The sequence below is a fragment of the Equus asinus genome, chromosome 13 (genome assembly GCF_041296235.1).
Source record: "Equus asinus isolate D_3611 breed Donkey chromosome 13, EquAss-T2T_v2, whole genome shotgun sequence".
Lineage (NCBI taxonomy): Eukaryota > Metazoa > Chordata > Mammalia > Perissodactyla > Equidae > Equus > Equus asinus.
The window spans coordinates 46,726,053-46,753,091 of record NC_091802.1 but is presented as its reverse complement, the minus strand read 5'-3'; the positions used below and the strand labels follow the sequence as shown (position 1 = coordinate 46,753,091).

Below are 27,039 nucleotides of genomic sequence, written 5' to 3'. Positions count from 1 at the left end.
GGCTACCTTTAGCTTCCGGAGCATCAGTTCAGCGTGATGACAACTTGACCGAACCCTAGCGGAGAGAGCTAGAATCGAGGCGGGCAGTTCCGGCCCAGGGCAGGGATTATGTAATTTTCCCAGCAGCCCCTCTTCGCCCCAGCTGAGCTGGGGAGGAGGTCTCGCGCGGTCCCCGAGGCTGCGTCCCGCCTCCAACGCCCTACGCTGGGGGGACGGACCGCACGCATTCTACGTAACGGATGGTGGAGGCTGCATGAAGAGTGGCTAGGCGTGACTGAGCTGCGTGGTGGGTCTATGTCCTAGAGGGATCAGGGACAGTAAAACCGTGGTGACCACGCAGGCGGCAGCCGGCCAGAGACGCCGGCGGGGTGGAGGTGGTGGCTGCGGGAGCGCTGGGCCGGGTTCTAGCGCCCAGCACAGGTAGGAAGCGGGTCATGACGCGTAAATCGATGGGGCCGGGCCAGGCCGAGCGGTGACTGAGTTGCGTGGCCTAACCCGGTCCCGTTTCCCACCTCACCCCCTAAGTCCGGCCTGTGACGTCAGTCCCCGCGCCTTCTCACTTCTCCCGTCTTTCTTAAAAACAAACAAACTTTGTCTATCCCAAGGCCCGTTTTCTGTTGATCTTCGGGATTGGGGTGACTTTAACGGTTTTGGGGAACTTCCCTAAAGAGCTGTGAGCAAATGCCAAACAGAAGGGCAAAGTTAGAGGAAACTTATAGTGTGCAGTAGGAAGAACGGAGTATAGACCTTAGGATGAATTGATTCTCCATGATGGGGAAAGACTAGACCCGGGTGGTTTAAAAGAAGCAGCAACCTTTGTGGCCAGTCTTCTCTGAAGGTTTCTAACATAAGACGTGTTTTTATCCAAGGTGTTTAAGAAGACAGGGGAATGTCTACATGATTTCCGGAAGTCTCATAGTGTGGCCATTGTCAGAAAGTCCTAATTTAAATGGCAACAAGGAATGACCCCCCGCCCCCGCACCCCCCGCCGGCCCGTCCCCCGCGCCTTATTCCTCGGTTGTTTTTGAGCCCAGACCCAGTAGCTGAGAGACTGCCAGGCGAGCTAGCAGAAGATAATCAAACCAGACTTGTTAGTGCTTGTGTTCCCTGCCGCAGGAGTTTCAGGACTGAGTGGCCTGGCAGGGAGTTGTGCATTTGAGAAATGACTTGACAGGTGCAGCAGAGAGACTTCTGAAAGAGAAGGCCAAGGCACAAATGGCTTGGATGATTTTAACATAGATAATCTTGAAGGACCCCTGTTACAGTGCTGAGTTATCTTAGAAATGCTTCTGTTATGTGAACATTTCTAAGTGGAGTTTGAAATGATCAGACCTTTTCACAGGCAGTTAATCAAGTTGGCTATGGCAACGTTAACCTTTATTTGCTTCTATTTGAAAAAGTTTTTAGCCGAGATCTGAAAAGGGAAACACTAAAAATGAAGTTTTTTAAATCTTAAAAAACTTAAAGGGTGTTCACAAGGCACAGGGGAAGGAAATAATGGGAACTCATTTATTGAATGCCTTCTATGTGCCAAGCACATATCTCCTGCAATACCACTACAGCCCTGTGAGTCAAGTAATGAATGAGTATCCCTTTTTCGTATGTGGGGAATAGGGTATTTTAAGTAATTAACCCAAGATCATATGGCTAGCAAATGGTAGGGCTGACATTTTAAACCAAATCTAACTCCACCAAAGTACATGCTTTTTTTCATATTTCTTCCACTTTTGACTATAATAAAAGGTTATGAAAGGGAGCTAGGGATGTTTGGAGACACATCACAGACCTTTTGAGGTTGATGTTGAGAATGAGCTATGTTTTCTCATAAAATGTCCCCTGGTGCTAACCTCAAAGATCAAATATTGGAAAGGATATACTATTGGCCCATCCTTTATGGCATTTCTCAAATCATTTGCACCTTTCAAAATTTATGAACTTTGTCCAACTCTAAGAATATTTCTTGAGCAATGATGGGGTGCAGGGTATTGGGCAATAACCTTTGATATTGAACTGATTGCTTTAAGAATTTATGGTGTCGGGGCCGGCCCCATGGCTGAGTGGTTGAGTTCGTGCGCTCCAGCTTCAGAGGCCCAGGGTTTCGCCAGTTCAGATCCTGGGCACGGACATGGCACCGCTCGTCGAGCCATGTTGAGGCGGCATCCCACATGCCATAACTAGAAGGACCCACAACTAAAAATATACAACTATGTACTGGGGGGCTTTGAGGAGAAAAACGGAAAAATAAAATCTTTAAGAAAAAAAGAATTTATGGTGTCGTGAATATGAGATATAGAATATTCGCTATCCCAGAGCACCTTGAAAGAGTAGTACAAACTCACTTTTGCCACCCACTCACCTCCATTAGTACTTAACTCCCTGCATTCTGGCTTCCTTCTTTGCCACTTCCCTGCAGTTGCCAATAATAATTTCGTTATTAACATTTGGAAATTTTTGGTCCATATCTTACTTGACTTTCTGCAGTAATTGAAACTGAGCTCTGTTTCCTTCTTAGAAATGTGCTTCTCCTTTGACTTCTATGATACCTCTTGGGCCAGAGTCTCTTCTTTTTCTCTAACCAGTCCTTCTTAGTTTCACATTCCAGTTCTTCCTATTGTGCCCAATTCTTAGGTGTGATTTGTTTCAAGACTTTTTGGTGCTTTTTTTTTTTTTTAACCTATTTCTTAATTCTCCCTGGGGAATCTCATCCATTCCCACACCATCTCTATTTCCAGCTCAGGCTTGTATCCTGAACTCCAAACTTACATTTCTAACTACTTCCTTTTCTCCCTCTGTAAAAATAGATTATAATATCTTTTAGGGATATTGTGAAAATTAAGAGATAAATGTTAATCATCTAACATACTGCTTGAAAACACTCCAAACTTTTCAACAGGTACTAAATTTAAGTCATTTCCTTTCCCCCCAATTTTTTCCTTCTTTATTGTTCTTTATCTCAAAGATAACTTTGTCCAGCTATTTATCAAACCAAAACTTGGAATCACCCCATATCTTCCTTTCCCACATTCCCTATGTCCAATCACTTTGTGCTAACAAATATAATTTTTAAATATCTGACAAATCTGTTTTCCTCTTCATTCCCAGTACCACTGCCAGTTCAATCCTGTTTTATCTCTCATGTAATTATCTCAGCCACTTCCTATTTTCCCTGCCTCAGATGCCTTTCTCCAATTCACTCTATGTATGAGCTGTGAGGGTTAAATTGCAAATCTGATAGTGTCGCTCTCCTACTTAAATCATTTAGTTGATTCTAACTATCCAAATTTCTTAGTGTAGTATTTAAATAAGGATCATCATAATCTGGCCCCTGCTGGCTTTTCTAACCTCATTTCCCCAACTTGAGTCTACAAACCCAATGCTCCATCACAACAAACTCTTAAACTATGCTGTTTTAGGCCTCTATGCTACAGCTGTTCCTCAGTCTTCAGTGCTTTTCTTGAGTACAGGCACAATGCTTTTATTTTATTTTGAGAGGAATTTTTTCTTTTTATTACAAAATCTCATGAAAGGAAAAGTAGAAAAATGTAAAGAAAAATGCCCATAATCCAAACCCAATACCATACAAAAAAAATTATCTATATGTAGAGATATGTCCTTCTAAACCTTTTTATGTGTATTTGCTTCTTAAACAACATGGGTTCTAATAACTTCATTTGTAACAATTTTTAATGGACAAAAAGTAAATTTTTTTTTGTATGTACCCCATAGTTTAACCAGTTTCAAATTTTTTCCTAAGTAGTACTGTAACACATATCCTTGAAGCTAAGTTCTCGTGCAAATTTATGATCATCCAGGAATCATGTTTTACTTCTCTTGGCATAGTATCTGACGTGGTGATACGCTCAGTGAAGGTACATTTGATTAGATATGGCAAGGTCATTTTATGAAAAGTAGCATAAGCCAGAGAAGTTTTTAAAAATTATTCTGCAGGAATTGGTTAGCCTTTGATGATTGTTGATTCCTTATGTAACAAAAGTTGTACATTAGAGAGATGATGGTGGTTTTTAGGGAGGAGAAGTTGAGAGAGGGTTGAGACGGGGAGACCATTTAAAATAATACTGTGGTTCTTCAGCAGGTGGTGACAACTTCGATTATCATGATGGCTTTGGGAATCAAAGAAGGAAACACCAAGATTTAATGGCTAATTAGATTTTGAAGGGAAAATGAAATGAGAAATTAGATATCTTGCTTTTTACCAAAAATAAGACTGGAAAAATGTGATTGATGCTAATGTAGAAATAGAGAAATTCAGGTACCTGTTGATTTTGCGATGATTGTAGGGCAGAGGTCAGCAGACTGCAGCCTGAGAGGTGGACTATTTTTATACATCCTGTGAACTAAGAATGGTTTTTACATTTTTAAAGAGTTGTTTTAAAAAAGAAGAATATGTGACAGAGACCAGTATGTGGCCCACAAAGCCTGAATTATTTACTGTCTGACCCTGTACAGAAAAGGGTTGTAAGGCATCAAAATGGGCATGTCTGTTAGACAATCAGTGATACAGGACTGGTGTTTAGATGAGGGGGAAGGCTAGAAAGACAGCCTAAATAGATTTGATGGTTGAAATCTAACTACTCTTCAAACTCTAGCTCAAGTGTTCTCCCTTTTTTTGTAAAGCCTTACCTGTTTGGTAAGACGATTTCATTGTCCTCCGTGTTTTCATATCATTTGGCACATTTTTGTCACAGATCTGGTTTCATTATATTTGTTGGTTCAAAAACTCATTTAGATGGTGGAATACCTAGTGTTCTTTTCAGAAGACTATGAAATGTCAGCGTATTTAATTCCATCATGCACACTAGGAACAGTTTTGTTAGCAAAATATTACTCCTTCAAGAACTAATAAAAAAATCACAGCCACCGGCTTACAGAGGTAGTTCATAGCAGGGATTTTGGAGGCAAAATCAGGATCAGATCACAGCTCTGTGTCACTTGGTAGTTGTATTACTTAGCATCTCTGTGTTTTGTTTTGCTTATCTGTGAATTGGGGATGTTAATAATGCTACTTTCCTCAAAGGCTGTTATGAGGATTAAATTAGTTGCTTTTTGTAAAGCCTTTAGGACAGGGCCTAGCACTGTGTGTCTTCATCATTTGATTTGATGATGATGATGATGTTCACATATGCAAACACACAGTTCATCTAAGGATGAGTGGCTTTTCTATTCATGTATTGTTTTTGTTACCACTAACAGATAAATAGTTGCATCTCATTCTTATTTTGTTATACCCCTTACCAGTTCCTGTATAAAGCTTTTTATACACTCTTAAAAAATGCTTACCAAATACACAATGTAAATAGAAACTAACCTAAAGATATTAAATGACTTGTGCAAGATTTTATAGATAATTAGTGACAGAGTTCAGACTAGAACCCAGGCCTCTTGACCCTCACCTCACTGTTCTTTATATGATGCTGTCTGAAATGAATACTATTAAAAAAAGAAAAACAGGAGAGAGTCATAGATTTATTTTTTAACTATTTACAAATTTTGATCGGTATATGTAGAATGGCAGTCCATTTAGGTTATTATTTTTTTAACTCATTTTAAGGTGCAATGAGAGCCTTCCACGCTTTCTGTGTTGTCCTTTTGGTGTTTGGGAGTGTCTCTGAAGCCAAGTTTGATGATTTTGAGGATGAGGAAGACATAGCAGAGTATGATGATAATGACTTTGCTGAATTTGAGGATGTCACAGAAGATTCTGTTACTGAATCTCCTCAACGGGTGATAACCACTGAAGATGATGAAGATGAGACCACTGTGGAGTTAGAAGGGCAGGATGAAAACCAAGAAGGAGATTTTGAAGATGCAGATACCCAGGTGAGGTTCTTTTTTATTGATTTCTTGGGAAATTGGAAGGATGGGAAAAGGTGTAACTGGCACTTTCCCCAGACATTAAAGGTAAGGCTCAGGTCTAGGGAAACCTTTGCTTTCTCTGGTATCTTCATTTTTGTTCAGTAGGTAGAGCTCTTCTAAGTGTTTTGCGGTATGTTCTCACCTTTTACATTGATCGAAGAATGAATTGTATTTTTCTCCTCTATGGAGAGGCTGGTTGGGGGAAGGGGTGGAGAATAGATACCGTGTATAAGTGGGAATTGTATCATTTTGATCTCAGGGTTCAGAAGCATGGAGAGTCATCATTTGTTAAAAAACATGTAATATCTGGGTGTTCTGTGCTCAGCTGCTTACATGTTCTGTTTTCCTCTCCAAGTGTTACCTGCAAAAATGAGATACAATTGCTGGTGACATTTGGAGGGGAAAACAGATTGTGCCTCATTTTTGTAGGAGGGAGATACCGAGAGTGAGCCATATGATGATGAAGAATTTGAAGGTTATGAAGACAAACCAGATACTTCTTCTAGCAAAAATAAAGACCCGATAACAATTGTTGATGTAGGTATTCAGGATTCTGAATTCTAAACTAACCAACAAAATATCTTGCTGTTATTAATCCCAGAAATATATAGTGACATATAGCTGGTGCTGATGTAATAGTGTGAGCTTTGAAAGAGTTTGATATCAATTCTTTTAAAACACCACACTCCTAGGGAAGTAACCCCTATATTTTTATTCTGGTCTCCTAGTTTTATTTATCAAGGAATGATGAAGAGGATAGACATTGAATTTATTTTGGGATGGGATACAGAATCAAGGTTAATACAAAGAGCTTTCCAGCTTTTCATCCCATTTGATTATCCTCAATTTCCTTAAAGAATCTTTCATGAAGCTAAGATAGAAAACCAAAATGGTCATATTTTTCAGAAGTATAACCATATTCAGTGACAGTTATCTAAAGTATCCACTTCTGTTCATGGGTTTTCTCAATTCTTCTTCATCCCATGAGTTAGACTCCATCTTTCAGCCTCAGCCAACATTAAATGGAATGATTGTTCTTCTTTAGGTTCCTGCACACCTCCAGAACAGTTGGGAGAGTTACTATCTAGAAATTTTGATGGTGACCGGTCTGCTTGCCTACATCATGAATTATATTATTGGAAAGAATAAAAACAGTCGCCTTGCTCAGGCCTGGTTTAACACTCATAGAGAACTTTTGGAGAGCAACTTTGCCTTAGTAGGTAAGTTAGGCTAATACAAGTCCAGCTGCCTGCTTGAAAACCATCTGGTGAGAACTGTTTATGCCCCTCAGTATAAGCATCTAACTCTTTCATGCACTGCAGAAGAAGATGCTTTATTTTCTCTCAAGGATCCTATTTTTGTTAGGTTTTATATACTGAATAAATTGCATTTATAAAATAATTTCCTCATCTTTCATTAATCAATAGTTGCTAAGCATCTCCTGATTAGAATGAGATAATCACGTTATCAAAACAAGTTGATAAAAGTCTGGCGGAAAGCAAGGAATTTTGACATTTTAGGTAGCTTGATAAATGCTTTCAGTTCATCTTTTAGAAATTAGAAATCTCTCAGAATTCCCTCAGATTCTGGGCAGTTTAGTTTCAGATCCACTGAAGAGGTGTACACTGAAGCACCTCAGAGGAACCCCTGTAGTTGTATAGTGTAGGGAGTAAGGTGGTCTTCGCTGCCTTCACCTTTGTTTGCTTGTAACACTTTGTTTCCCTTTAATAGTAAGCAAGCGTCCATCTTTCGCAGAGGTTTGTATGATGTGCTGGGTACTTTGCATACGTTGTTTCTTATTTAATCTTTGTAACGCACGGTCAGTTGGATATAGTTTCTGTTCTCCTAAGGAGGGAACTGACTTCCAGAAATGTTAAAACTTGCCTAAACTATTAAATTCCAACCATGATATTAGAACCTAGACTACTTATTTCCAAAGTCCATACTCTTTCTGCTGTCCCATGGTATTTCAGAGTACTTTTTGACCTGAAGATTAAGGGAAAAAATAAACAGACGTTAACGCCTTCCACTTCACATCATGTGTTTTCATTCAGTGTATCAATCTGCTTCACCTTGTGAGGTTGAACAATTTCTTTTGTCCGCTTAATGATTAAATGAAGAGAGGAAATGATTGGAATTTGAGCTTTTTCTCAATCTAAAATACAGCTCTTAATACCACTGTTACAATTTTGCTGTTGGGAAAGCAAACTTGGTTAATGTTAACTCATAGGAGACACAGTGAGGGAGTGTTGAATAGATTGTATTAATGATATATTTTATTCACTGCATAGTTTTTTTGTTTTTCTTTAACTTTTGGCAGAGACATTTAAACTGACTTTCCTTCATTTTGTGTCAACTCTTGAGAAATTTATACTCCAAGCTGATTGTCATTAACTAACAAAGACATAGAGGTAATGCTAGAGTCCATAATTTTTTTATGGAGACAATAAAGAGTTTTAAAAGTAAAAGTAACACTGCCCGTCTGTTGTAATCTATGTCCAAAGGGTAATTCCCCAAGATAGCAAAGTACAGCTCCGATGATTTTGGGGTCAAGGTGGAGGAGGGTGTGGTGATTAAGCCCCAACATTTTCCATGAATCACGTTAAGTGGTTTTACGCCTAGGGGATGATGGAACTAACAAAGAAGCCACAAGCACAGGCAAGCTAAACCAGGAGAATGAGCATATCTACAACCTGTGGTGTTCTGGTCGAGTGTGCTGTGAGGGAATGCTCATCCAGCTGAGGGTAAGTAGGGAATTTCTGGTATAATGTATATCTTCCTTTCATTTTTTCCAGCATGATTCCAAATTCTCTAAGTTTAGTGTTTCATCCTTTCATGTTGGAGTTAAAATGAGATCTAAAAATCATCTTTCTACTGACTGGCAAATGTAGATTATATTTGATGAAGCATTTGGTTCCTCCTCCAAGGTCTTTTGTTTATTCTAAGTGGAAGTTCCAACTGTTCTCTTGTTTATCCAGTTCCTCAAGAGACAAGACTTGCTGAATGTCCTGGCTCGGATGATGAGGCCAATGAGTGATCAAGTGGTATGTATTCTTCCTGCTGGTTTTCTCTATACACACTGAATTCTTAGCTTCTTAGAGCTTATTCCATTTCTTGCCTGGATTCTGTTTGGTGTTTCTGGCAACTTGCATTCCTTGCCAAAAAATGGGCCGTTTTCAATTTGGATAGATCATCTTCCACTCAGTGTGCAACTGTGGGGAGTGGGGTGGGGGGTGGGCACATGCTTTTTGTAAGAAAGGAGATAGTGCTCTATCACCAGGTAGATCGGCTGAATCAATCTGGATGATGGATGGAAAAACAGTTGTCACAGACAGTTTGCCCTCATATGTAACTCTGTTCCTCCTGTGCGCTTTTATCTTTGGCAATAAACTGGGTTTCTTCTTAAATATTTTCTGCTTCAAATAATATATCTTGGGCTGAATGAGCTCAAATCACAATCTGGGAACCTTATTGTTTGGTATACCTTCTTCCGTTTATTAAATTAACATGCTAATCTGCAAATTGTGTCCTTTGTCAGAAATGCCACATTCCCCCTCCATTCATTCTTTCAATAAATAATTGTGCTGTCTCCCACTGCTACAAAAAAACAAAAATATATACAAGACAGTCTCTTCGTTTATGTAAACTAGTAGAATAAGAGATGTCTGCATATGTCAAAATACAAAGTAGTGTTTGGTTAATAAATGCTGTATTAGTACTATCATTAGATACTTTGAAATGTAATTATTGGATTGAGACTTGTTATTATTTTAAAAGTCTCATTTTTTTATTGCAAACCTGTATCTTTTGTTTATTTTAATTTTCCTAATATGGCTTCTGATGATTTGATCCACGATTTTTAGACGTCCTCAGTTAGGATTCCTGTCATCCTTTCTTCTACCAAATACCATCTTATTAGGTAGAAAGGAAGAAATTTTGGGGGCCAGACTGGTGGTGCAGCGGTTAAGTTCGCACATTCTGCTTCAGTGGCCGGGAGTTCGCCAGTTTGGATCCCGGGTGTGGACCTACACAGCACTTGCCAAGCCATGCTGTGGCAGGCATCCCACATATAAAGTAGAGGAAGATGGGCACGAGTGTTAGCTCAGCGCCAATCTTCCTCAGCAAAATGGAGCTTTGGAAGCAGATGTCAGTTGTTAGCCCAGGGCTAATCTTGCTCAAAAAAAAAAAGAAAGAAAAGAAAAGAAATTTTGCTGTGTCTTCAACCATCCTTTTGTGGAAATTATTCTTTAGAGTGTTAATTATTTTCGGTTCTCTCCTGACGTAGACTTAATCTTCTCTTTTCCTCTAAGCAAGCCATCCTTTTATGTCTTTCTGCAAAGACAGTTTCAACAAACACGTTGTTCTTTATATTTCTTAGTCCTTTTTTCTGGGTTCTGTCAAAGGTGTTGCTTTGTGTAATTTACCCTCAATGAGGGAAGAATAGAAAACATTTTCTTTTCTTTTCTTTCTTTCTTTTTTTTTTTTGAGGAAGATTGGCCCTGAGCTAAGTACTGCTAATCTTCCTCTTTTTGCTGAGGAAGACCAGTCCTGAGCTAACATCCATGCCCATCTTCCTCTACTTTATACATGGGACACCTACCACAGCATGGCTTTTGTCAAGCGGTGCTTCCCAAACTGGTGAACCCTGGGCTGCAGAGAAGCAGAACGTGCGAACTTAACCGCTGCGCCACCGGACCAGCCCAGAAAACATTTTCTTATACAGCTGCCATCTTGCCAATTCTTTGCTATATTTCCCTCCATTAACATTTCTCTTCTTCCACATATTGATAATTTTTGACCCAAACATTTTAAGATACAGTTAATATGATAAATAGGGCCATGTTTATCATACCAGACTTTCCCACTGTTTTTTTCGAGGACTCACTAGGTTAGATCAGTTCACCCAGGATAACATCCATTTTGATGAACTTAAAGCCAGCTGATTAGGGACCTTCAGCCATATAACGCAACGTAATCATGAGAGTGATATCCCATCACATTCACAAGTCCCACTTACATTTGAGGGGAGGATGTATACTCCGAGGGCAGGAATCTTGGGGCCATCTTAGAAATCTGCCCATCACAGAACCTAGCAGGTGAGTTTTGTTGTTTTTTTTTTTTTCTGAAGCAAATAAAAGTAACCATGAATGATGAAGACATGGATACCTATGTGTTTGCCGTTGGCACTCGGAAAGCCTTGGTGCGACTACAGAAAGAGATGCAGGATCTGGTATGTCAAGTTGTTCCAACTCAAATAAATGCAGAAACTATGCCTCTTTATTACATATGCATTCAACTTTAGAGCATAGGATGATTGATTATATCACTTGAACATTGTTAAGCACCACTTTGCAATAGTACATATTCTCTTGAGAAGACAAAGTCTTTGTGCATAAAAATGTCATGTTTTGCTTTCAATTACTTCTTCCTCCAGAGTGAGTTTTGTAGTGACAAACCTAAGTCTGGAGCAAAGTATGGACTGCCAGACTCCTTGGCCATCCTGTCAGAGATGGGAGAAGTCACAGAGGGAATGATGGATACAAAGGTAAATTCAACAGAAGATGTACATTTGCGGACCTTGGCGTATACAGGGCATTCTCCCTAAAGTCACACTGTACAAGTTCTTCATTTTATGACGATGCAGTAGTTACACATTCCTTTCCCACACAAACATTAAAATACCTCTTTAAGCAATAGATTACCTTGTCAAAAAGACAATTTGATTAGTCAAGAAGTTCTTCTCTAAATCAAGAGCAAATTGTTCCTAGGATTGCTAATAGCTTTCAGGTTTTTTGGTAAAGGACTGCAGTTTTAATTCTTATCAGCATGTCATTAGTCCTTTAGGCTTTTTAGCTTCTGTTAGTATAGAAGAGGGCTATATAGAGAGCCATTTTTTTCCTATGGGTTGTGTAATGGTAATAGCACATCTTAGTATCACGAAAATATAAGCTAGCTCAAAGACAGTTCTAAATGTAAGTTGAAGGTGATGTGTTTATGAAGAATTGCCTGAAATTATTTTAGATTTTATCTTCGTGCTTTCATTCTTGTTTAGAACATTATTTTGAGACATATTTTCAGCTGTTCCATGAGAAGAAATTTAATTATTGGTGTAACTGAAAAGAGGTACTAGTTTCATTGTAGAGAGATTCCTTATCTTATTTAACTTTTGTAAAAGCTTTAGCCTTAATGACATTGTGCAAAAGTAAGGATTGAAGAGTGAATATGAAAAAGGGAAATGCATCAAACCCTACTTTAAAAAAAAAATTTCTTTTCTTTATTTCAGATGGTTCACTTTCTTACACACTATGCTGACAAGATTGAATCTGTTCATTTTTCAGACCAGTTCTCTGGTCCAAAAATTATGCAAGAGTACGTATGAGATTAAAATTCTGAAATTAATTTTTCTCGCTAGCTTTCTGTGTTGAAACACTTGCAAGGAGCTTCTGCAATTTCCCTTACCAAATAAGTGAGGGAAGTTGGTGATGGGCATCCAAGTTTTCCTTTGCTTTGACTGCATGCATCATGAATGTAATTGAAAACCAATGGGAGGCAAATAAACCTCTGCGGTTTGCATGTGTTGCCGCATATATACGCCACCCACTCAGTGAGGTGGATGGAATCTTACAGAATGGCTCATACTAGGAAAATGTAATTGCTAATCTCTTTGTCCTTTGTAGTCTAGGTTCTTTTTTTTTCTTTTTTAATTTATGGTATGAATCTCTCTGTGATGTTTGACTTGTGTTTTTGATTGATTGCACATCTATGTGTCTTATAATTCAGGGCCTTTTCCGGCTTCCTTCAAGTTGTTGGGTGATTATATTCTTTCCTAGTATATTATCAGATGCCCTCAATGCCACAGAATTTCTGACTTCATAGTAACGTTTGAATATACACATTCAGGGCTTGAATTTGTTGTTTGAATTCACGTCCTCGCTCAGGAGAGCATACTTATTTAAGTTTATCCTTGGCGTAGAATTGGTTCTGACTTAAATTTTTGGTTAAGGGCTACTCCCGCAAAGCCTATGGAACCGAGTACAGTTAAAAGCCAATCTGGATTGTAGTTGTGTGTCAAAATTACTCAGGTCCTTATGCCCCTAGATAGCATTACATTATCCTTGCCTTGCTCAACTCAGTAGCAACACTGGGGCAAACTGTCACGTTATAGTATTCGTGGAGCATTTTGGGTGCGGGGAAGGAGAGAGGGGTTGATAGACAAGGATTTCAAAAGAATGTTTTGTGAGTTGGAACTAAATTATATATGCTATAGTAGATTATTTCTAAATTTATTCTGAGCCCAACTCAAAAATAAGATGTTCCATATATGATGGTAGGAGTTGTAAATAAAACATAAAAACCCATCAAAATAAGCAAAAGTGTTATTGAAAACATGGGCCTCATCCTTAAATATAAGCTCATTTCTGGCTCCCCAGGTGAAATGGAATATATCCTGCCTAGAGGGGACATTACTGGAGGTGTTCAAATATAGGGTAAAGGTCACTTGGGAATGCATCCATCAGGTAGACGAGTGGATGAGATGACCTGTAAAACTCCTTCAGGCTCTGAGATTATATTTGCCTTGGGGATGCCAAGCCAAATTCTGTGCTGATTATTTGCAGGCATCTGTTCATCTAAGTGAATTAGGTGACTTAACATGCATGGAAAATCTCTTTCTCGTGTTCTTTCTAAATAGCCTTTCTTTTATGACAGGGAAGGTCAGCCTTTAAAACTGCCTGACACTAAGAGGACACTATTGTTTACATTTAATGGTAAGTGTTCTGTGTGTTGTCCAGTTCTTCGTTTTCTTTGAGATGATCTTAAGGAGAGTATTATTCCCTCCTAAGTGATAGCTATAGAAAACTACATTAAAATTAACCCCATACAGGCCGGCCCAGTGACATAGTGGTTAAGGTTGCACACTCCACTTTGGTGGCCCAGGGTTTGCGAGTTCAGATCCTGGGCATGGACCCACACACCGCTCATCAAGCCATGCTGTGGCAGCATCCCACATACAAAATAAAGGAAGAGGGGCCAGCCCAGTGGCACAGCAGTTAAGTTTGCATGTTCCATTTGGGCAGCCTGGGGTTTGCCGGTTTGGATCCCAGGTGCAGACATGGCGCCGCTTGACAAGCCATGCTGTGGTAGGCATCCCACGTATAAAGCAGAGGAAGATGGGCACAGATGTTAGCTCAGGGCCAGTCTTCCTCAGCAAAAAGAGGAGGATTGGCAGCAGATGTTAGCTCAGGTCTAATCTTCCTCCTCCTCCCCCCCACAAAAAAGAGGAAGATTGCAACAGATGTTAGTTAGCTCAGGGCCAATCTTCCTCACCAAAAATAAATAATAATAACCCCTGCTTATTGGTTTTTGGGTTGGTTGTTTTTTTTTCTAATTTTACATTGCTAGCAGGAATCTTACCAGCCATCTTTATATTACACAATGCCAGTTTTTGAGTTTTTTTGTTTTTTTAAAGATTGGCACCTGAGCTAACATCTGTTGCCAGTCTTCTTTTTTTTTCCTCCTTGTCCTCAAAGCCCCCTAGTACATAGTCGTATATTCTAATTGTAGGTCCTTCCGGTTCTGTTATGTGGGGTGCCACCTCAGCATGGCTTGATGAGTGGTACCAGGTCTGCGCCTAGGATCTGAACTGGCAAAACCCTGGGCCACCAAAGCAGAGCGCATGAAGTTAACCACTGAGCCACGAGGCCAGCCCCTTGGGTTTCTTCAATAAAGATCTTTTCTATTTCTTCTTTTCTATTTAATTTCTATTTTCTGCTGAATTTTAGCTGCTTAAGAAACTTGGAGAAAGGAGTCTATTAATACCAAAAAAAGAAAAGAGAATTGGGTGATCCACAAGTATTAATACTGACATTAACTCAATAGGAAAATGGCTTTGTTTTCCAGTGCCTGGCTCAGGTAACACTTACCCAAAGGATATGGAGGCTTTGCTACCCCTGATGAACATGGTGATTTATTCTATTGATAAAGCCAAAAAGTTCCGACTCAACAGAGAAGTAAGACCTGCAACCTTTATTATAAGTTGGCACCTTTTGTTCTTTTCCCCCTGGGGGCGGTGGTCAGCTGTCAAGGATTCCAGTGATTGTATTTTTGCGATTGTACTTTTGCTCGTTGACTTGAAAGTGCTAAATGAGAATAGTTTTATGAAAGAATACTAAATGGGATTTTGCTTCTGTTGGATTGAAATGGGTTTCTTATGAAAAACTTTGTTTCTTGGGGAAAGGGCAAACAAAAAGCAGATAAGAACCGAGCTCGAGTAGAAGAGAACTTCTTGAAGCTGACGCATGTGCAAAGACAGGAAGCTGCACAGTCTCGGCGTGAGGAAAAGAAAAGAGCAGAGAAGGAGCGAATCATGAATGAGGAAGATCCTGAGAAACAGCGCAGGCTGGAGGTGAGATAAACTTTTCTTATCACTGAGGTAAAACTAGATTTATAAGGATGCTTATTTATGCCATACTGACTGTTAAGGTAATGTAATTCTATGTAGGAATGTACACAGGCTAAAAGTTTAACATCTTCTCAGCACTTGAGACATTTTGTTAGTTGATAGCAGTATAAAGAAGGATAAATCCTTCCTGTTAAACCATGTTAGACTGAGTCTATGAGCCTGGAGAATTAGATGAATTATCCTGTTCCCCCAGCATAATCCCATTTTGAAAGTTCCACTACCATCTTTCAAGCCAAACACTTACAGAGGCAGAAAGAAATTAGATATTTTAATAGAAGCCAGCACATGTGCCCTATGGTCCAAATAAACTTGTTTTATAAAATTTTGAAGTTATCCCTGGTGGTTTAGTGGTTAAGATTCGGCCCTCTCACTGCCAAGGCCCAGGTTTGTTTCCCAGTCAGGGAACCACACCACCCATCTGTCGGCTGTCGTACTGTGCTGGATGCGTGTTGCTGTGATGCTGAAAGCTCTGCCACCGGTATTTCAAATACCAGCAGGGTCACCCATGGTGGACAGGTATCATCAGAGCTTACAGACTAAGATAGACTAGGAAGAAGGACCTGGCCACCCACCTCCAAAAAAACTGGCCAGGAAAACTCTGAATAGCAGCCGAGCACTGTCTGACACAGCACCGGAAGGTGAGAGGATGGCACAGAAAGACCAGGCAGGCTTCCGTTCTGCTGTAAACGGGGTCACTAGGAGTCAGAATCGACTCAACGCCACTAACAACAAAAATAAAATTTTAAATTTGATTATAGAATTAACAGTATTTGTAATATTTTTGGTTTGTATTTTTGTTTTCTATTTTTTATATACCCAGAATCTCAAACTTAAGAGCTTTTTAGGCTATAGTATGTTATGTTTCAAATATCAGTATGTTCTCACATTTTTGTAAAATAAGATGCCATAGTCCAGCTCTAAAATTTTAAACCTTGTAAATGGTGGTCAAAAAAAGAGGAGAACAACGTTCTGGGAGATGTGAATTTTAACGAGAATGATCTCAAAGATTGAAGAAAATTCTTAGAAGTGGGGAGGCATACTGCCAAGAAAAAGTGAGCCACTGTGTGGCACTTCAGTTGCCAGTAGAGTCACTAATACTGTTGAGTGAAGGTCCCAGGCCTCCTCCCATCTTATCCTTTCTCATCATTTTTTGATTTGGTTTTGGTTTGGTTTAATTGATGGGTGTTTTTCCCCTGAATAGAGCTCTGTGTTTATGCAATTGTCTTTATAAATAAAAATGGCTTTTTAATGAATCTGTTGGAAGAATCTACATGGAATCATTAATAGATAGTGCCTTTAATTTTTCTATGAAAAATGTTGTCCAGTTCCTTCTGGGGTTTGAAACTATAGTAGATTTAAGAAAAAGTAGGGGGTGGGGGGTCCCAGAACATAGCTTGATTCAGACTGTAAGCTGCTTGTAGGTGTAAACCATGTATTTTTTTTTTTAGAACCACCACTTTGTAATATCTAGGCCTGGGTACCTTATGAAAACATCCAGTGAACTAAATGGGAAAGGAAAAAAAACAAAAGAAAAACCTCTATAGTCCATTTCTGACTTGAATGGCTCATTAGTACAAATGTTCTGGACCTTCCTGCCACTACTAGTATAGCTTTGTTTTTTTGTTTACTTATATATTTAATTTGAAAAATATAGAGAAACATATATACAGAAGTTAAAATTAACCTTAATTCTACTATGTAAAAATAACATAATCCTTCAGACAATTCCCATTCCTAAAGGTAACCACCATTAACACTATATAGCTTATTTAGTTCCCCAGCTATATATATGTTTAGTGTGCATACAGTCCTTTTCTTTTTTTTTTTTGCTGAGGAAGCTTAGCCTTGAGCTAACATCTGTGCCAGTCTTCCTCCATTTTATATGTAGATCGTTGCCACACCATGGCTGCGAGTGGTGTAGATCTGCACCTGGAATCCAAACCCGTGAACCCGGGCCACTGAAGCAGAGCACACTGAACTTAACCACTACGCCACACGGCCAGCACCCCATAAGCCTTTTCTTTTTCTTTTTTTCTTTTTTTTTTTTTGGAGGAAGATTAGACCTGAGCTAACATCTGCTGCTAATCCTCCTCTTTTTTGCTGAGGAAGACTGGCCCTAAGGGAACATCCGTGCCCATCTTCCTCTACTTTATACATGGGATGCCTACCACAGTATGGCTTGATAAGTGGTCCATAGGTCTGCACCCAGGATCAGAACCTGCAAACCCCAGGCCACTGAAGAGGAACATACCAACTTAACTGCTGTGCCACTGGGCTGGCTCCCATAATCCTTTTCTTAATGTAGATCATCTTATAAACAGGGTTCTGCAACTTTTTATATTAAAAATATTGCAGCCTTTCAAGAAAGTGCCTTTCCATATTTGTTCTTTTTTAGTTCCTGAGGAAAACAATCCTAGGAAAGAAAAAGAGAGAGAAGCTGCCAATAAGAAATTGTAAAATGTATGCTTTTACTAGTATACGTTATGACAAGTCTTCAAGAAATCATATCTTTAAGAAAACTAGTTATCAATTTTTTAAATGTAGGATTCTGAGAGTGGGGAAATGGCTTCCCATTTGTTTTGCATTTTTTGAATTATTATTGAAGGTGAACATTTTTGACATTAACATAAATGTTTCTTAAATATGTTAATGTAAGTAGATTTCTTCTCTTAACTGCTGTACTGTACTCTTTAGGGTTAGTTTTACACGTGTATAATATGTAATATGGGAAGGGATGAATAGTGTTGGGGAAAGAAGGAATATGGTGGAGGTGGGGGTTGAGACAGTGTGAAGGGGACCTTGGGATAGTACTTTATATAGCTATCCCAGAGCAGTATAGCTTTTGACATACATTTGTCCCTTGGTGTACATCGGGGATTGGTTCCAGTACCCCCACAGATATCAAAATCCACAGATGCTCAAGTCCTTTACACTATAAAACGGCAGGTATTTGCATATAACCTATGCACATCCTCCTATACACTTTAAATCATCTCTCAATTACTTAGAATACCTAATACGATGTAAATGCTATGTAAATACTGTATTGTTTAGGGAATAATGCCCAAAAAAAGCCTGTACATGTTCAGTATTGGACGCAACCATTGTAGGCCTTTCAATTTGCGGTTGGTTGAATCTGCGGATGCAGAAACCGCAGATACAGAGGGCCAACTGTATATGCTGTTGCTACGCGCTTGCTATAGAGCCCTCACAGGAGGCAGCAGCTGCCAAAGGAGGTGGGTTCATTCCTGCCTTTGTGAACCCAAATTCAGAATGTATTTTCCCATAAAAGTGGTGCTAACAATGGTGGTTCAGTTCTTCAAGATACTTATACAATAGTGCAGCTATGGATGGATAAACCTTCAGGCCTACACTGCTGTATAGGTGAATAGTTTGTTGTTATCTTGTGTTTAAACCTGACACAGTCAGTAGTTCCCAAACCACCAATTTACACATCACCCTTTGAAACTAATTTGTTACACTATCAAGAACTATATATACTATGTGCTTTTGCTTTTCCTCTTCCATATTTTCTCAGTCCTTTACCAGTTGAGGAATATGTTTCTCACATTTTTACCCCAAACCCCTAAAAACTCAAGTTTGAGATTGCAGCTGGAAAAAGCTTTAATCAGATATGACCACTAATAACCAACAGTGAAGTCATGCTTTGTCTTGACCCCTAAGGCTTCCCTCAGTACAGGTAATAATAACCAGTGATTTTTGCTACTAAAATAATGTGTTTGAAGCTTCTTTCTCTCCTTTTACATAAGCTCCTAATTCCTAAATAAAAATATGATAAAAATTCCCAATTGGACATTATAAATTGAAGTATTGTGCTGAGGTATAAAATCTATGCTAAGAAGAAGAATTTACACTTAATAACCTCATCAAACAAGATCTTAAGGTTTTCTAAACTGAAGCACAACTCTTTAGCAGAAAAATATAAATATCATGATGAAAATTGAGTTAGTGTTTCCTGGGTATAGGAAAAATCAGACCAGAATAACAAAACGTGCTTAAATGTAGTATTTAGTTTCCTTCTAATGAGATTTTAATTACCTTTGCTTCATTCCAAGTAGACTTTCATTAAACAAGATAGATATTAGCAATTTTTTTTTTTAAGATTTTTTTTTTTTTTTTCCTTTTTCTCCCCAAAGCCCCCCGGTACATAGTTGTGTATTCTTCGTTGTGGGTTCTTCTAGTTGTGGCATGTGGGACGCTGCCTTAGCGTGGTCTGATGAGCAGTGCCATGTCCGCGCCCAGGATTCGAACTAACGAAACACTGGGCCGCCTGCAGCGGAGCGCGCGAACTTAACCACTCGGCCACGGGGCCAGCCCCTAGATATTAGCAATTTTTATAAGTACTTTCTGGACTGTTACATGTGGTCCAAGCCCAGGTTTTTGAATAATAATACAGGCAGTATTCTAGTTGGGTTTTTTTTGTTTTTTGTTTTAACATGTGCTTAGAGCTTAGTTTGCATTCCCACTCTCTCTCTAGGAAGCTGCTTTGAGGCGTGAGCAAAAGAAATTGGAGAAGAAGCAAATGAAAATGAAGCAAATCAAAGTGAAAGCCATGTAAAGTCATCCCAGAAATCTGAGTCCTGATGCCACCTGTAAGCTCTGAATTCACAGGAAACATAAAAAATATGAGTCCATTTCTCATCTTAAAGTTCAAACACTCCCAGTGACTGAGAAATTCTTATTTTATCATTTGTTCTGTTTTTGGCTTGGAGTCTTACAGAGGTTATAGATACATTAGAAGGACTCTGTTTCAGTAATTTTCTTCCAGATAATCAATTATTTTGATTATTTTATAAAAGAAATGATATATGAAATCTGTGTAATTTAAAATATTTTTAAAATTATAACACAAATCATCAGTGCTTTTAGTGCTTTGATGTTTGAAGAAATATCGTGAAATTTATAGATCTATAGATTGTTGCTTTTTGTTTAAACTAGGCAGTTGAAATGGCTATGAAGACTGACTCTAAACCAAGATTCCACAAATAACTATTGGAATTGCACAATAAACATTGCTTGGTGTTTTCTTCTGTCTCTACATTAAACTTGTAAAAAAGTAAAATTTAGAACACTATGTGGTATTGAAATTTCAGGGACTCAAAACATAATGTAGTTCAGGATATGTTTTGTAGGTGGGAGGTGCTGATGACAGTGTTATAGGATATCTGTAGGTTTTAGGATACTTACATGTACATGGAAAAGTCTAGCAATAGGTAGTACAGGAGCACGAGCTTATAACGATGTGAATGCTGTATTTTAAGTGGTTATATGTTTTTCTTCAGTAAAACATGCATGAAAAATTAACTGCTTCACCTAGATCAGACCAGTGATCTATGTGAACTCACAGATGTTTTCTTTCTTGGTTGCTGTAACCTATTGATGTTCATGGAGAAGCTCCATTCTCTGTGTTATGGCTGTAGCCTTTGCTTCTCTTTCTGCTTTTATCTCTTCCACAGTTGAGGCTAGGTATATTCTTTCAAAGAAATAGCCATGAATATGCAAAAATATACTTTTAAAAATGAGCTTTCCTAAACTATTGAGAGTCCTTTCTGTGTCTTGAGGAAGGAACTCTTAGGAGAGGCCCATCAATCTGCACAAGCATTTAGCTTGTTCAGATCTCTGCATTTTATAAATGCTTCCTACTAAGAAAGCATTTTTTAAGTCACTGCTTGTACTAGGTAATTTTTGCTGGGGATGGGAAAGGGTTGGGTTTTTTGGTGGGAGAGGGGTGGGCGGGTATTTTTGTGGATGCTTTATGTGCAGGTGTGCTCTGAGGCAATGACAAGTTGCTGTGAAAACAGCATGTGCTGCTGCCCTTGTAACTGCATGCAAACTTTTCACATAGTTTTTTCTCTAGGTTAATGCAGAAATGTGTAAACTGCAAATGTATTATTTTTTTAACCATTAATGAAATTAAGTTATTAAAATTAAAAAATAAAATTTACTTACTTTAATGCTATATAATTCTAGAGTTAGTCTTGTTTTACAAACCTTTAAAATACATTTTAGAAATCAAAGTTGATATGCTTAGCTATCTTTTGATTAATAAAAGCTTTCTTAAAGTCCCACATATTTGGACCATGGCAGCTAATTTGTAATTTAAGCATTCATATGAACTACCTATGGACACGTATTAAAACTCATTGACAAAAATCTCAGAGTGCCGCCTTTACTTTTCTGGAGTTGCTCTACAAGAGTATAAGCCCATGGGAATGTTCCTTCTGTTCAATAAAAGTCAGCACTGAAATGCTTTTCCCTTAGTTGTTACCAGTTGTCATTTTTAGAATGTTTTATATTTTCAGAGCCCCATGTGTTATTCATGGGCTTCTCCCCCAAGTCCCCCTCTTAAGTTAAGACACCGTTATCTCTCCTATGAATGAAAGGACAAAGAGAGGAGAATAGTGTTGACTGTCACACACTGGAAAACCACTAAGCCCTTGAATCTTGTCTGCATTGCCGGGGCACTTAGGAATGCTGAAGCAAGCACTGGACTGGAAGATAAAACCTGGCTTTTATTTAGTGCTAGCAAAACCAATTACTAATCCTTTGACTTTGGCCAAGTCACTAATCTCTTCGAGTCTCTGTTCTGTTCTTTCTGTTTTCCCTTCCACAAAGTGAGGAAAGTAATTATTTTCTCTATCTACCTCACAGGGTAGGAAGAGACAACCTTTTACCTACCTACAACACCAAGAGATAATATATGTAAAATTCTGTTGTAAACTATAGCACTTTAAAAATGTAAGGTATTATCTAGGACTGTTCTCCAAGTGGTGTGTTTTTGCTTTACTCTCTTTTGCTTTTCTTTCTCCCAATGGAAACGAGGCAGATCCTTTCAGAGTTCTCTAACTTTATCTGCAAAGTTTGATGGTATGGGTGGGGGCATAGTTTACTATTCTGTTTCCTTGGTAATAGAAAACCTTTCCCTGCCAAGCACCAGATGTGAAACTCTTTTCTTTAGATGGGACTTAGACCAAAGGAAAACAGTGATTGGTGTTCTCATTCCACCCATCCAATACGAATGGGCAATGTGAAAATTATTTAGAGCTGTGTTGTATAACGATCCTTTGGTTTTGGTGGGAGGGCTGAAATACTATACTTTATCATCTCAGATTCTCTTCTTACTGTTCCTACCTCCACTCATTTTGAATGATTTGAAAGGATGTAAGAGGGAGGAGACACTTATATACATAGGTGTGACTTCTATTACAGACTGCTAAAACAATCGCAAAAAGTATTACTTTTCTCAGTTTCTGGAGTTTAGTGATGAGCAAAAGACTTATTTGCATGTGGAAGAAGGTGTATTGTTTTTATTTTTGCACAAGTTGAATGCCAATTCAGCTCTGTGACCTGAGAAGTAATACTAATTTCAGAAGTAAACTATTTTTTTCTTTTTTTTTTCTTTTTGTGGAAGATTAGCCCTGGGCTAACATCTGCCTCTAATCCTCCTCTTTTTGCTGAGGAAGACTGGCCCTGAGCTAACATCGGTGCCCATCTTCCTCTGTTTTATGTGGGATGCCTGCCACAGCATGGCTTCACAAGCCGTGCATAGGTCCACACTGGGGATCTGAACCAGTGAACCCCAAGCCGCCGAAGCGGAATGTGCAAACTTAACCTCTGCACCACCAGGCCGGCCCCTAATTTTTTTTTCTGAAAGGGAAAACTTTGTGTCTACTACTATACTACTTTTAATGGATATTATTCATCTTTATTTCCATCTTTTAAAATTAACTGTCCTCTTTAATTTCACCTATTTGGTTTTATCCAAATAGTGTAACTTTTATTTATTTAAAAGACATCCAGGCCTTTTTAAGTATTTAGTTCCACGGAGTTATTTGGAAATCAGATAATGTTACATCTGCCTAGGTTATTTATTGTATCAACTTTGTTTGAGGGAGAACTCTTAACTGCTTTCCTATCATATTTTAAACTTGAGTGCTTAAATAGCCCTTCTGCATATTCTTCTTGCATGTAACTATCACTTAGCAAGATTGTAGCAGAGTTAGAATTGAAGCCAGTTTTCTGCTTCAGGAAAGGGCCCTGGATTTGTGGGCAGGGCCCCTGGAGCTGTCCTAGTGCTTTGATAAGTCTGTTGCCTCATCTGTCTTCCCTCCCCTTTCTAAAATGGCTGTTTAGAGGACCATATTAGATAACATGTGTAAAGTAGTGCTTTGACACATAAAATGCTCTAAAATTAAAAATCCTGCTCAATTTGTTACTATACATCATAAGCATTTTTATCTCTCACTTAAGTATTCTAGGCAATTCGTCTTTTTTTTTTACTTTTTATTAAGGTATAGTTACATAAAGTAAAGGGCACACAGCTGCACACTCGTTGAAGTTTTACATTCTTAAACACCTCTGTGCCAACCATGGAGATGAAGATTGAAAACATCTCCAGTGCCCCAGAATGATCCCTCATGCTCCGTCTCAGTCGTTAGGTCCTCACCCCCAACCACTGTCTTTACTTCCATCAGCATAGATTAGTTTTGCATGGTTTTGTACTTTACATAAATGGAGTCATACTATATAGTCCTTTGCATCTGGCTTCTTTCACTCAACATCATATGAGAGGCACATTTGTGTATAATTGCAGCTGGTTCATTTTCATTGCTGTTCAGTATTCTGTGTCTTGGTGGACGCATGTCTGCTGAGAATGCACCTAGGAGTAGAATTGCAAAGGGCTTTCATGGAAACAATTTTTCAAATAGCTTTTTGCCTTGCTGCCAACAAAGAATGTGGGTTCTTGTTGTTCCACAGTTTTGACAACATTTGATAGTATCAGCCTTTTTAATTTTAGTCATTCTGATGGGTGTGCAGTGGGATCTCATTGTGGTTTTCCTCTGCATTTTCCCAGTGACTAAGGATGTTGAGTATCTTGTAATAGGTTTTGCAGCCATTAGAACTTCCTCTTTGTGGAATGTATAACCAAGTCTTTTGCTCATTTTTTTTATTGGGTGGTTTCTTTGTTATTGAGCTGTAGGAGGTTCTAAAATATATATATTATGGATCCAAATCCTCTGTGAGATTTATGTTTGGTGAGTATCTTCTCCCATTCTGTGGTTTGTCTTTGCACTCTATGGCATTATGGCAAACAGAATTTATATGTGTATATATTTGAGGTAACATTGACTATAACATTGCATAGGGTTCAGGTGTACAACATTATAATTCGACATCTGTATATACTACAGCATGCTCACCACCAAAAGTGTAGTTTCCATCTGTGACCGTATAATTGACACCTTTACCCCATTTGCCGTACCCTGAACTCCTTTCCCCTCTGGTAACCACCGATCTGTTGTCTGCTTCTATGAGTTTGTTTTTATTTTTTGTTTGTTTTGTTTTTTATATTCCACATGAGTGAAATCATACAGTATTTTTCTTTCTCTATCTGACTTATGTCACTTAGCATGATACCCTCAAGGTCCATCCATGTTGTCACAAATGGCAAAATTTCATCTTTTCTCATGGCTGAATAGTATTCCATTGTATATATACACCATATCTTATTTATCCATTCATAGGCAATTAGTTTTACCTTCCTCACAGTTAATTTATGCAGTATCTTGAAGAGGGCAGCACTTAGTTTAAACTGGATGCTCAGAGTTAAAAACAAAATGGCCAGGATCTTCAGTTCATCTCCCTTCCTCCAGGCTTCAAGCCAGTTTCGGAAAGCTCCAGAAATCTTGGAGAGTCCCAACCCTTATTGTAAGTAAGTGAAAAGCATTAGGGAGCTTGTGGATTCCAGGGCTCATAACAAGTCAAAAGTAAAGCCAGCAAAGATTGACTTTGTAAACTCTGAAAGTTGACCTTTCATTACACCAGTTTTCCAAGTTATCTGGATTTAGGAGGCCCTCTTGCAAGGAAAACTAAAGCTAATGAACATTTGCTCCTTGAAAGTCACAACAGAATCTAGGCCAAAAGGTTCTCTAGCCAGCTTTTGTGGGCAGTCATGAAGATGGTGAGATCTTTTGGCCCCCTGGCCGACTGACATCCAAGTAGAAAACGGCATAGCGACTGGGCTAGGGCTAGGTATTAAAATGGATGGGAAGTACCTCCATATTTAAATTCCACATTGCGATGACTGCATGAAGTTTGGCATCTTTTCAGGGACTATCTTCTCTAGTTCCCTCAATTCCAAAGACCATCTGTGAAGGTCTTTTTGAACGAACACCGCCAAGAATTTTGCTTCAGTTTCTGCTACTATCTTGCTTCGTATATTTATTAAGTTTGCTCCTGAGAGAGGCATGTTATTTTGAGGATGAGAGAATAGTGAGGGTAGTGTTCTGGAACGTTAAAGCACTAGATAAGATCAAAGTGATATCTGTAAAACTGAATGAGACCTGGAGGTGCACATCACTGCACTGGCAAAGTTCACGTTCCGCTTCGATCTCTTATTTCCATCAGTCCCTGTTTGGATGTAGCTGAACCTCTTCCCCATCTTGGAAGTTAGACCAGTATAAATCAGCGTCAAGGGTCAGAGCTGAGAAGAGCGATATTCATTACTTGATTATTTATCCAATTTTGGATACACTCCCCACCCCCCACCATGGGCAGAGTAAGTTACTGAAGAAACGCAATCTCACCGAAGAGAGTCTTCCTCCTTAATTTCTTCACCATTCCTCAAGCCCTGCATGCCTTAGTTTAGGCTAGCTTCTCCATCAAAGCAAACCTTATAGGTTTCTGCAAACAGAACATCTCAAGAGGAGCCAGGAGTTAAGCAGTTGTTTGCATGTTCTGCTTTGCCGGCCTGGGTTCCCCAGCCCGGATCCCGGGTGTGGACATACTGCACTACTTGTCAAGCCATGCTGTGGCAGGCATCCCACATATAAAATAGAGGAAGATAGGCACAGGTCTTAGCTCAGGGCCAGTCTTCCTCAGCAAAAAGAGGAGGATTGGCGGCAGATGTTAGCTCAGGGCTAATCGTCCTAAAAAAAAAACTCAAGAGTTGTGGATGAGGAAGGGTCCAGGGACAAAAAGATCCAGAAGGGAAAATATGGTAGTTCCCATTAGGTGAGCTATTTTCCTCCTTTTACAGATAAGGAAATTGAGGCACAGAGAAAGGGTGGGTTTCCCCTGTGCAGCTTGTCCGTCTGGTGCCCAAGAGGCCAAAATGAGGAGAATTTGAGCTGTCTTCAAGAAAAATGCGAGGCAGGTTTTCCCATTGAAGTCCTGCCACACGAAATGAAAACAAACACAAATTCCTCAAGGTAGCCAAGTCAGCAGCCAGCGTTGGTTTGCCTTTCTCTGGTCCCCGACTCCTCGTTATTGAGATCTTCCTGCTTTCCGCCTGCTGCGGGGGCGGAGGCTCCCGGGAGCCCGCTCTGGACCGGCAGACCGCACCCACGACAAGCTAGGTCTTTGGCCCCCAGACTTGGTGAAACTTCGTGTTGGAGACGGAATGCCCTCAGGTAGCGCGGGACGCGGTGACAGAACTCAACCGCGAACAGCTCTCCGCAAGGCCACTGCTGAGGGCTTGCCGCACCGCGGCGACGCAAAAACCGGGCGGAGCTTCCTCACGCGCTCCGGCCGCGGCGGGGTGGGGCGGAGCTTACTCCCTCGCTCGGGTCGGGGCTGGGCGGGGCGGAGCTTCCTCAGCCGCTCGGGCCGCGGCCGGGCGGGGCGGAGCTTACTCCCTCGCTCGGGGCGGGGCTGGGCGGAGCTTCCTCACCAGCTCGGGCCGC

General features: G+C 39.6%; 1 protein-coding gene across 2 annotated transcripts; it reads left to right on the top strand.

Moving 5' to 3' along the window:
* Positions 1–17: 17 nt before the first annotated feature.
* Positions 18–21,508, top strand: CCDC47 (coiled-coil domain containing 47). Of its 2 annotated transcripts, none has more exons than XM_014847965.3 (13): positions 18–286; positions 5,570–5,838; positions 6,304–6,411; positions 6,920–7,094; positions 8,497–8,618; positions 8,853–8,918; positions 11,003–11,104; positions 11,309–11,419; positions 12,158–12,243; positions 13,582–13,640; positions 14,773–14,882; positions 15,110–15,277; positions 19,833–21,508. In XM_014847965.3, the coding sequence occupies exons 2-13, from the start codon at positions 5,575–5,577 to the stop codon at positions 19,911–19,913; spliced, it is 1,452 nt and encodes a 483-aa protein (XP_014703451.1). In that variant the 5' UTR covers positions 18–286; positions 5,570–5,574; the 3' UTR covers positions 19,914–21,508. The 2 variants fall into 2 exon arrangements, with proteins under 2 accessions (XP_014703451.1, XP_014703450.1); XM_014847964.3 differs by having other exon boundaries at positions 26–420.
* Positions 21,509–27,039: the final 5,531 nt, after the last annotated feature.

What these genes read in the sequence shown, in the direction of transcription:
- CCDC47 (XM_014847965.3), top strand. Translation starts at nt 5,575, where the DNA reads ATGAGAGCCTTCCACGCTTTCTGTGTTGTCCTTTTGGTGTTTGGGAGT. An exon ending in TTGAAGATGCAGATACCCAG is followed by an intron (nt 5,839 to 6,303) that starts GTGAGGTTCTTT and finishes TCATTTTTGTAG; the next exon opens with GAGGGAGATACCGAGAGTGA. An exon ending in GAGCAACTTTGCCTTAGTAG is followed by an intron (nt 7,095 to 8,496) that starts GTAAGTTAGGCT and finishes TTTTACGCCTAG; the next exon opens with GGGATGATGGAACTAACAAA.